Source organism: Lactuca serriola, chromosome 8 (assembly GCF_051521515.1).
Source record: "Lactuca serriola cultivar US96UC23 chromosome 8, Lser_US96UC23_V15, whole genome shotgun sequence".
Lineage (NCBI taxonomy): Eukaryota > Viridiplantae > Streptophyta > Magnoliopsida > Asterales > Asteraceae > Lactuca > Lactuca serriola.
Window position 1 is genome coordinate 273,686,963 of NC_136415.1, and position 12,161 is coordinate 273,699,123.

General features: G+C 39.9%; 1 protein-coding gene and 1 non-coding gene across 2 annotated transcripts; one reads left to right on the plus strand and one right to left on the minus strand.

Moving 5' to 3' along the window:
* The first annotated feature begins 339 nt into the window (after positions 1–339).
* On the plus strand, positions 340–1,672 carry LOC145069317 (xyloglucan endotransglucosylase protein 2-like). Its single transcript, XM_079016251.1, has 3 exons — positions 340–744; positions 880–1,073; positions 1,157–1,672. Exons 1-3 carry the CDS (start codon positions 433–435, stop codon positions 1,554–1,556), a joined length of 906 nt encoding a protein of 301 aa, XP_078872377.1. The 5' UTR covers positions 340–432; the 3' UTR covers positions 1,557–1,672.
* A 7,837-nt stretch (positions 1,673–9,509) lies between these two features.
* On the minus strand, positions 9,510–9,616 carry LOC145071523 (small nucleolar RNA R71). The gene has a single exon (XR_013690533.1). It is a non-coding gene; the product is annotated as a small nucleolar RNA R71 (small nucleolar RNA).
* Positions 9,617–12,161: the final 2,545 nt, after the last annotated feature.

Below are 12,161 nucleotides of genomic sequence, written 5' to 3' on the forward strand. Positions count from 1 at the left end.
TAAGATCACATGATGATGCTCGGTATAGTAAGCACAACATGCGTTGGCTTGTGCCCATCCAGCCATGTGTCCATCAATATCTTTTATTCCAAATTACGTAAACAAATAAGAGCGCATATTCACATGGACAGCACGACGGAATGATGGTTAAATGATACTCTTCATCCTGCGAGTTCTAGTTTAGTTGATTCAATTTGACACATTAAATTTATAAAAGACATTTTAAAATTAAATTATCCTTATTTTATTAGTTATGAAGTGCGAGTTGACCCTAGAAAGAGGCCTGATTGCGGTAAGTAGCCAATCGTTGGAAGTATTTAATAAGAGGTTGTAGTCCAAAATCAAAGAAGAAACAAGAGAAAACAAGACAAGAAGGAGAGCTTTTTTCTTTAATTATTTCTTACAGGGGAACACATATAGGAAGTAGAAGGAATGGGTCAAAAAAGATGGGGAGATGTGTGGAGACATGTTTTTGTGATGGTAGTTGTATTAGTATATCTCATTGGTGGTGCAACAGGAGCAGCGCCAAAGAAGCCAGTAGCAGTGCCCTTCGGAAGGAACTATATTCCCACCTGGGCATTCGACCACATTAAGTACTTCAATGGTGGTTCTAACATCCAGCTCACACTTGATAACTACACTGGGACTGGCTTTCAATCCAAGGGTTCCTACCTCTTCGGCCACTTTAATATGCAAATAAAAATGGTTCCTGGAGATTCCGCTGGCACTGTCACTGCCTTTTATGTCTCTCTCTCTCTCTCTCTCTCTCTCTCTCTCTCTCTCTCTCTCTCTCTCTCTCTCTCTCTCTCTCTCTCTCTCTCTCTCTCTCTCTCTCCATATATATATATATATAATGGGAGGATGGATTGGAATTTGCAGTTGTCATCACAAAACTCGGAGCATGATGAGATAGACTTTGAGTTCTTAGGGAACAGGACAGGGGAGCCTTACATCCTACAAACAAATGTATTCACAGGGGGTGAGGGAAACAGGGAACAACGTATCTATCTATGGTTTGATCCTACCAAAGCTTTTCACTCTTATTCAGTCTTGTGGAATCTCCATCAGATAGTGTAAGTAGTACACGTTGATAACATTTGTAAAACGTTGTTACATAGCTAGACCCTATAATTGATTTTATTGCTGCATGCATCAGGTTTTTTGTTGATGACGTTCCGATTAGGGTGTTCAAGAATAGTAAAAAACTGGGAGTCAGATTCCCTTTCAATCAACCTATGAAGATATATTCAAGCCTATGGAATGCAGATGATTGGGCAACGAGAGGTGGACTGGAGAAAACTGACTGGACTAAAGGCCCATTCGTGGCTGACTATAAGAACTTCCATATTGATGGTTGTCAATCCTCGGTGGATGCCAAGTTCTGCGCAACCCGAGGCAAACACTGGTGGGACCAAAAGGAATATCAAGATCTTGATGATTATCAGTGGCGTCGTCTCCGTTGGGTTCGGAGAAAATTCACCATTTACAACTACTGTACTGATCGCAAACGTCTTCCCACAATGCCACGTGAATGCAAAATTGATCGTGATGTCTAAATATATTCAGTTACATGTTTTTCTATAGTATAAGCATCCCAAAAACTAAATGAATAAAGGATGATATATGTTCTCAAAATTAAGTACTTCATATATAATTCGATATATTTTTATTATTCATGCATCTATATACATCAAAATTTGCTAAAACTTTTATATATATATATATATATATATATATATATATATATATATATATATATATATATATATATATATATATATATATAAAAGTAAGTTCAATTGAAAAAAATAAAAAAATACAAAAAAGTTGAAAATTTGGGAATTATTCACAACTCATCATTTATTACGGAAAGAGAAAAAAAATACGCATATATTTTGAAACAAAACTTATTTCCTTAAACTATTTAATCGTTATCTTCATATATACAAAAAAAAACACTGTTTTTTTTCATGTTTTTAATTTTTAATGAGTTAATTTCGTCGAAAAATGATTTTAAATATATTAAAATTTATAATTTTTTATTCTTTGTAAATAGCATCAATATTGATATAATTTTAAGATAAAATAACAAATTTTTTTTAAGTTTCAGTTCTCGTTATTCACTTATGAATAAAAAATATGTTTAATTTTTTTTACAATTTAAGTATCATTTATATAAGAATATAACATGTAATAAATTTTTTATAGTTTACATATGCTCTCGTCAAATGTTATATTCATGTATGAATAAAACGTGTATTAGGTTTACTCTAAAGTTATATTCATATATGAATAATATGTTTATTAAAATTTTGTTATAGTTTATTTTGTTATTCGAATAAATAGTTTAAATTTTCAAAATACTTCGTCTTTTATTTACATATTATTTATTCATATATAAATAACAAATAAACCGTAACAAAAGATTTATACATGATTTATTCATATATGAATATATTATATAACTAGCACTAATACATGTTTTATTCATGTATAAATATAACATGTGATGAAAGATGATGTAAAAAAAATATCTTTTAGGGTTTTATCAGGCCGATAGTCAAGGCATCATATCGGTTAGCTCCTCCCGATATGTAGGAGTTATCTACGCAGCTGCAAGAGCTGTTGGACAAGGGTTTTATCAAGCCGAACAGTCCACCATGGGGAGCCTCAATCCTGTTTGTGAAGAAGAAGGACGGGTCACATCGCATGTGCATAGACTATCGGGAGCTGAACAAGGTAACAGTGAAGAACTGTTACCCACTTCTGAGGATAGATAATTTGTTTGATCAGCTTCAGGGAGCATCTTGGTTCTCCAAGATTGATCTGCGGTCAGGGTATCACCAGATGCGATTCAGGGATGATGATGTGCAGAAGACAGCCTTTAGGACTCGCTATGATTATTATGAGTTTGTGGTGATGCCGTTTGGGCTCACCAATGCTCCAGCCGCGTTCATAGAGCTCATGAACCGTGTGTGCAGACCAATGTTGGATCGGTCTGTAATAGTCTTCATTGATGACATCTTGGTTTACTCCAATACTCAAGAGCAGCACGAGGAGCACCTAAGAGAGGTGTTGGAGACACTGATGAGAGAGAGAGAGAGAGAGACTTTTTGCGAAGTTCTCTAAGTGTGAGTTATGTTTGCACGAGGTGCAATTCCTTGGGCATCTCGTCAACCAGAAGGGTATTCTGGTCAATCCGGCCAAGATAGAGGTCGTGATGCAGTGGGAGATTCCAAGGTCTCCAACTAAGATTTGGAGTTTCCTGGGTCTAGCAGGGTATTACAGGAGATTTATACATGACTTCTCCAAGATTGCAATTTCATTAACCCGACTGACCAAGAAGTCGTTGGTTTTTCGTTAGGGACCTGAGCAGCAGGCAGCTTTGAGATGCTCAGGTAGCGATTGTGCGAGGCACCGATTCTCACTCTGCCAAAGGGTTCAGATGACTTCGTACCATTTAAACAGACCACAAGATGTAACATCCGACGTTCAGGTATATTATTGTGTGTTTAAATTTTGAGGTTTATGGAGTGACTCGACGAGTTGTGAGTCCAAATCGTTGAGTAGAGTCGAGTTGTCCATGTGGGATTAATGAATGGACTCGAAGAGTCAGAGATCCGACTCGCCGAGTAGGTGTTGGGCAGAGAAACCCTAATTTCTCGGGGTTGGGGCCTATATAAGGGAACTTATGCCCCCATTTCTGCCTCACCAGCTGTCTACCCTTCTATGTGAAACCCTAAACGTTTGTAGTGAGCTATGAGAGTCTTAGAAGCTAAACTTGGAGTAAATTAGTGCCTCATTTGAGGAGGATAGAAATTTACCCAACAAGGAAGAAAGAGAATCGGTTGGATCTAGTGCATCTTCATGCAAGGGCTTCAGTGGGAGGTAAAAGCTTGCACATTTCTCATTTATTTGCCTTGATCTCATTATTATGGAAGATTAGGGTTTCTTCCACCTTTTGTTGGGACTTCGAGCATATAGAGCTATCATGGGGTTTAGACCTCAGATCTCGACCTTCTGAGGTCCCTAGAGTCCAAAGGTCCCAACTTTATTCATCCACATGAGGGTTATTGTGCTTAACACCTTGTGAGAGCATGTTTTGGTATGTTGGAGCAAAACTACCATACATGGATGTAAAGATCGAAGCTTTATGTGAAAACTGAGTTTTGAGATGCTAGATCTAGTGTTTGGAGTGGTAGATCTACTTTGAATCGTCTGAATGAGAAATGAGTTTGAATGGACTCCCTGAGTCGATGAGCCGACTCGACAAGTCGGTGAGGGTTTGTCCCGATGAGCTTGATCATGTGATAACTCGGCAAGTTAGTTGTCAACTTGATGAGCTAAGTTGGACCTTCATGAGACTTCTGAGGAAACGAGTGGACTCGAGTTTGACTTCTGTTGACTTAGGGTTTGGTCAAACATGAGTAATGGAAACCATGTAGGGGTAAAATGGTCTTTTATCCACTTCCAGAGTTAGAGAGAGAAAGAATACCCTTCGGTTATTAGAGTCGTGAAAAGAGTATTAATTAGAGATATTCATCCTTTGTGTTAGGCGGAGGCTAGTTTGAGATTCGAGTATGAGGTTATTTGCTTGCTTCCTTGTGAGGTGAGTCTTCTCACTATACTTACCATGAGTGGTACATTTATGTGACTGAGATGTCTTAGTGTTATACTAAATATTGTGATATCTTGCATTATGTCTATGTGATTTATGATGTGTATTATTATGTGCTTACTAGTTAGGACCAGAGGGTCCACCCGAGTTCTGGGACTGGAGGGTCCCACTGAGACACATTGACCGGAGGGTTTTACTGTGTTATAGCCTAGAGTGGCTAATCGGATATGTGTGGTATTTTAGGGAACTCACTAAGCTTCGTGCTTACCATGTTATGTGTTATGTGTTTTATGTGTTATGTGTTTTCTCAAGATCACGGGAAGGCACCGGCTTGATTGTACACACCAGTGAAAGAATTATGTTTTGAGTATCCTGGATTTTAAGCAAGCAATTATGGAGTTGCGATTTGTAAATTAAATAAATGAGATTTTGCGAAATGTGTTATGAGAATTATATGATTTTAAATGAATTTTTTGTTTGAAAATTTACGGTGTTACACAAGAGTTTGAGGTACCTTATGGATCAGCCGAATTTGAACATGAGGCAGCGTCGGTGGTTAGATGTGGTAAAGGGTTATGATTGTGAGATCCTTTACCACCCGGGCAAGGCGAATATGGTGGTCGACGCTCTGAGTTGCAAGGCGGTAGTGGCTCCGATTAGAGATTTATTCTTGAGGATGATGGTGATCACTCCACTGTTGGAGCGTATTATTGAGGCGCAGGTTGAGGGCCTGAAGGAAGAGCGCCAGAAGTTTGAGGGGATTATGGGCTGAGTGGCCTCATTTGATTATGACATTCGAGGGTTGTTGACCCTGCATGGGTGGGTTTGGGTTTCGTACTAGGGCAGAGTATGGCAGGTTTTGATGGATGTGGCCTATAAGTCGAGCTTCACCATCCATCCCGGGGCAACGAAGATGTATAGATATCTTCGACCCGATTATTGGTGGCCCTGCATGAAGCGGGACGTAGCATGGTATGTGGAGAGGTGCTTGAACTGCAGGAAGGTCAAAGTCGAGCACCAGAGGCTCACAGTAAGATGCAGCTGTTAGACATCCCCGTGTGGAAGTGGGAGGACATTACTATGGATTTCATCACTAAGCTTCCCAGGACCGCACGTGGGGTTGATTCGATATGGTTCACCGTGGATCGGTTGACCAAGAGCACTCACTTTATCCCAATCCAGGAGAGCATATCGCCCGAGAAGTTGGTCGAGATTTATGTACGAGAAGTAGTGGCGCGACATGGAGTGCCTGTCTCGGTGGTATCAGACCCGGTTGTCCATTTCACTTCCAAATTATGCAAGTAGTTTCACGAGGAGATGGGTACTTGTCTCCACTTCAGCATCGCTTTCCACCCTCAGACAGATGGACAAAGCGAGAGGACGATACAGACTCTCGAGGACATTCTTCGAGTGTGTGTTTTGGATTTCGGTGGAAGTTGGGATATGTATCTTCCGTTAGCGGAATTTTCGTATAACAACAGTTACCATGCCAGTGTAGACCGGCCTCCCTTCGAGATGCTCTATGGGAGGAAGTGTAGGACCCCAATCTGTTGGGGTGAGGTCGGTCAGAGGGTCATGGGGAGTACAGAGGTAGTACTCAAGACCACAGAGCGGATCCAGCAGATCCGGAGCAGGCTCCAAACTGCTCAAAATCGGCAAAAGAGTTACGCCGACAAGCGGCGTTCATACTTAGAATTTTAGGTGGGCGATATGGTACTCCTGAAGGTGTAACCCTGGAAGGGTGTTATCAGGTTTCGGAAGTGGGGCAAGTTGGGCCCTAAGTTTATTGGCCCTTTCAAAGTCGTTGCCCAGGTGGGCAGGGTAGCGTATCGATTAGATCTTCCCGCTGAGCTTAGCCAGATTCAAAGCACTTTCCATGTTTCTCAGTTGTGGAAGTGCTTAGCGGATGATTCAGCAGTGGTACCCCCATGCGGATATTCATGTTGATGACAGCCTTGATGGATTTTGATCATTCTAACAATCTTATGGTGTACATGCAACCCTAGAAACCTTGGATCTATGTTTTATCTATGATACATGCAAAATTGATTTTCCAAGGTTCTTAACCTATCTAGCATACAAGGGAACTTTTAATCATAAAAGATAGTAAGAAAACATACCTTGTAGTGATTTTGATTCCTTGAAAACCTTGTGAGCCTAGCACCCCAAGTGTGACGCCTCAAATGTCTCACACAACACCAAATGCACTTGGAATAAACCTTGAGAGAAATGTCACACACTTAGAATCGCCTATGCCCTCTATCTTGCATCTAGTAACCGATTTTGGTGAAGTTCATATCCTTTATATAGTGTGTTACAATTAGGGTTACACCATGTAAACCCTAATGTGACATGAATCTTCATTTCCATGACCCATGGGTTTGTAACTCCCATGGAGCATCCTATGGACCTTAGCCCAACATGATAATCCATGGAGCATCTAGCCCACTATACAAGCATGGATGATTTACACAATCAACCCATATATTTAATTAGTCTCCTTTTGATCACTTAATTAATTCTAGATTAATTCTTGATCAATACTAATTAAATAATATTATTATTAATATATTAGAACTTATAATATATTAATAAACCATAAGTTTTATTTCTCTGATTTTAGTTTATCAAAATGCATGATGCCATGTGATATTGCCATATTTATACTTATTTTTAGGCAATATTTAAATACATTTTTATTAATAAATTGGTAATATGTTTAGAATAATGATACTTATAATTTTAAATTGTTATTTTCAGTCAATATAAAGGATTTTCGAAGAGAGGGACCAAAAGTGCCAAAATGTGGAACATGGGAGTCTTGAAAGACAAGAAAATAATAAATTCACGATAAACACTTAATTCACAACGTGGCGATGAAGCCCACGACGTGGCACGGGTGTTCCAGAAGATAGACATCGCGACGCGGAGGATTTCCTTGAAGGATACGGATTGCTTGAAGCCCACGACGTGGCACATCTGGCCACGACGTGGCGCGGGTTTTTGAGGATTATATAAGTCCTCCTGATTATTACGAAAGGGAGAAGCTTTTGGGAGAAGAAAAGAGTTCCAGGAGACGATTAAGAGCGAAAGAAAGATTCAGGAAGAGGGTTTTCAACACCAAAAGGAGTAAAGGTTTATATTTTAGTTAAATAAGATCATGTCTTTCATTATTTTTTAGCTGTGTTGGTTTAGTTGCTATGATGAGCAGCTGAATCTAGCTACTCTTGTTTAGCTAGATGAAGCTTTAAACTTATGAATAGTTATATGCTTATGGATTAAGTTTAGCTGGTAAAAATTGCTTGTGTTCGATTTGTATAACCTAGCATGCTATTATTTGTTTATCTAATTGCTTGATTGCATGTTCTGTGTAGCTTAGTGACCATTAAACTGCATGAACCTATTTACCTAATAATTTAGTGAACATTGAATTGTTACAGCTAGGATTAACCAATCTTAGTTAGTAATTAGACTAAATAAAGCTTAGCTGTGCTAGAGAACGTGTATTGTGATCATAATTGCGTTTATACACAAATCTTACATAGCATATTTACATTCATAATTAGTTATGTGTTTAATTATGTGTGAACATACATGGTTTGACATGAATTAGTTAATTATTGGTAAGTTAGAACTAAATTACTAATACAACTAAAAACCAACTTAATAATCCGTAATCATTAGCTAGCCATAAGGGAGAAGTGGATTCAAATTAAACAAGAGTGTGTTTTTATTTATTGAATTCGATTTAAGTTCATCTGATCTTGTAAAACCAGATAAAAACCCTTTTAAACTTGTTAATAAATTAGGTTAATTTAATAGTAAGTAAATTAATTAGAACACCGTTCCCTGTGATCAACACCCGACTTACCCAAGCTATACTGTAATCTGACTAGGTACACTGCCTATAAGTGCATAGTTAGTTAAGTTTGTTAGGTTATAAATATTAGAATTAGTGAGTACTTTTGTGCACATCAAGTTTTTGGCGCCGTTGCCGGGGAACGGCTTACTTTTTAGCTCATTTATTTGCATTAAATTAATCGATCCTTCTTGGGGAGTAAAAACCCACAAAAAGTTAATTTTTCAGCAAAATAATTTTTCTGTTATTCACAGAGTCCACGACGTGGCACTACTCTGGCCACGACGTGAACAGTTAAAAACTAGATTTTTTTAGTTTGAAGTTAGTTTTTCTTATTTTAGTTTAGTTTTACATTTTTAGTTTAGCAAGTTGCAGGAGTTCATGACCAGAAGCTCAAACACACACTTGGTGCCACCACTTGAAGACCCCGAGTCTACACTTCACAAGAAAAAGACGCCCTTGCAAGAATTGAAGTCAGCTTTTTCTAGGAAGTCGGGAAAGAAGACAGGAGAGTCAAGTTCATCAGCGAAGCACAAGAGCAATCTTGAGCATTTAGATCATACACCCGTCCAGACCGAGTCTGAAAGCGATATCGAGCCAGAATTTGAAGAACACACGAGCGAACCCGAGAACGAGCCAAGGAACGAGATGGCAGCGATTGAAGAAATGTCCATGGGAGCTTACAAGAAGCGGATTCGAGAAGATATGGGTCCCGGTTTAGTCCAACCCGCAATACCTACCACTGGCACATTCGAGCTGAAGGGACACATATTGACCATGCTGAAGGACATCCCATTTTTCGGGAAAGATCATGAGGATGCTTTTAAGCATCTAGATGAAGTCAACGACAATGCGGATTACTTCAATGTCCCAAATATCAGCAGAAACACAGTCTTGCTTAGGATGCTTCCCATCACCTTCAAAGGAGCTGCTAAGGAGTGGTTGAAAGCACTCCCACGGGGTACAATCACCACTTGGGCTCAAATGCGTGAGAAATTCCTGGACCAGTTTTGCCCGCCATCCAAGATAGCCAAACTCAAGAAGGCAATAGCCAACTTTGAGAAACAGACAGGGGAGTCACTATACGAAGCATGGGAGCGGTACAAGGGCTTGCTCATAAATTGCCCTCAACATGACCTAAATATGCAGCAAGAGATGTCAATCTTTTATGATGGGGTCAATGTGATGACAAGACAACTCCTTGATTCTCTAGGACCGTTGACAAAGAAAAATTCAAGGGAGGTCAAGGAGCTAATTGAAGAATTCGCGAAGCACTCTCGCGAATACCACAACCCAAGGCAAGATGGAATCAAAGGCGGTGGAGGGGCCCAAACTGAAGAAATTGCAGCTGTCATGGCCATGTTGAATAACATGGATCGATAACACAAATGGAACAGTCGATACATGCCATAAGAGTGGGGTGCGAGAGATGCAGTGGTCCACACTTGACCAAGGACTGCAATGTAGATGAATTTGGGAACAGAAAAGCTCAAGTGTGCTACTCTAGCGGGGATAAGTTTGATGAGGACTGGAGGAAACCGAAGAAGGAGTGGCTACCATATGAAGAGTATAAGAAGCAAAAAGAAGAGAAATATAGGCAGACAGGTCGAGGCCTTTATCAAAAGGAGCAGCCACCGGCCGAGAAGAAACCTGACGTAGAGACCATTTTGATGAAGTTTATGGAGGCTTCGGAAAAGAGACACGATGCCACTGATTCCGCCATTTTGGAACAACAAACTTTGCTAAAGAACCAGCAAGCCTCCATCCAAAACCTTGAAGTACAATTTGGTCAACTAGCCACTCTAGTTCACGAAAAATTGTCCCCGAAGAATCCCGAAGTAAAGACCCATTCTCACGTAATGGCCATCGATACTGAAGAAGATGCAATCTCTGAGTTCCTGGAGGCATTGGAAGAAAAACCACAGCAGCCCAAGAAATCAAGGATCGAAAATGGAGAAAGTGTTGAACCAGGCTCGCCACGACGTGGCACTCCTCTGACCACGACGTGGCGCATGCCTGATCAAAAACCCTTTGAGCCCGTTCCAGCTTATCAGCCACCTTTACCATTTCCCACCCGAGCTGCACTTAGTCAACTGGAGAAGGAGCATTTAGAGTTTGTAAAGCATGTGAAGGGGATCCCAATTAATACCCCCTTTTTCGAGTCCTTATCCAAAGCTCCCGAGAACCAGAAATTACTGCAAGACTCGATAGACATTCGAAGGCAATTAAAGAAGTAGTCTACAGTGGTTCTAAGTGAACAAACTTCAAAAGCTGTATTGGGAGAAACACCAGAAAAGATGGGGGATCCTGGACGCCTCACTCTTCCATGTGAGTTTGGGAATAAAATTAAGGTTAATGCTTTAGCTGATTCTGGGGCTAGCATTAATCTAATGCCTTTTTCATTTAATCAAAAATTGGAGATTCAGAAGATGAAGGCTACAAAAATGAAGATTCACATGGCGAATCGTTCGGTAACACAACCCCATGGCATCGTGGAGGATATTTTGGTGAAAATTGGAAAATTTGTTTTTCCAATAGACTTTGTAGTCTTGGACATGAAAGAAGATCCAGATGTTCCAATAATCCATGGTCGTCCATTGCTTAACACTGTTGGAGCCCTTGTTGATATCCGCGAGTCTAAGCTCACTTTGAGGGTTGGATATGAACAAGAAGTCTTTGGGATAAAAGATGACTTTCAAGAAGATAAAGAAGAGGTGTTCACAATTAATGAAGAGAATGAACTAGAAGAACTGGAAAAGCTTATGGAAGAAGAGATAAAGGCAGTTCATCAAGTCAAAAGTACAAAACCAAGGGCATCCGTTCCGTATTTGATTGAAGTCATAGCTTACAAGAGTCCACCTTCTTGGGGTGAGCAAAGAGGATGAGGAGATGACAAGTGATGAAGAGGAGGTCACTTCAAGAGTAACAAGGTCGGTGGTGAAAGAAGAGGAGAATGCTATGGAGTGCAAGGAACAAACGAATGGCACAAAACGCAAGCTTGAAGAAGAAGGAAAGGCTAAAAAGGAGAATTCCAAGAAGGCGTATAAAAGATGAGTTCAAGCTTACAAATGGCGGTTCAAGGAACAAAAGATCATGGTGGTAGACTCTTCCAAAGATTCAACGTAGAAGGCACAGAGTCCGGCTCAAGACTCCAAGAAAAAAAAAGAAGCGCTTCTCGGGAGGCAACCCGAGTTTGGTTTGCATTTTCTTTTCTTTTAATTAGGAAAGACATCAATTCATCATCTAAAAACTGATAATTGGTAAAGAATTAGCTGTGGGGAACTTTAAATAATGAATGAAATGCAAAGTAATTAGTTAATATGTTAGACTTTATTAAAATTTTGCATTTGGCAGTTTCCACGTAGTGGGCATAGCCAGCCACGTCGTGGGTCGAAATGAAAACACGGGACTATAAAGCAGACTTAAGTTCCACGACGTGGGCATAGTCAGCCATGTCGTGGCCTTTAAAAATCAGGGGGGGACATTTCCTTAAAACCCTTTGACCGATAATTCTCATTCCCCACTTGGAGACTGTCGCACGAACGGGAACATCATAACCCCACAGCCAATTTCTTAATCTACTTCCAATTTCCTTGCAAGATCTTGCCAATTAATCTACTTGGTATGTGTTTTACTCATTATTTTGTAGTTAGTTCTTCCAATTTCAAGTTTTCATGATTAGGG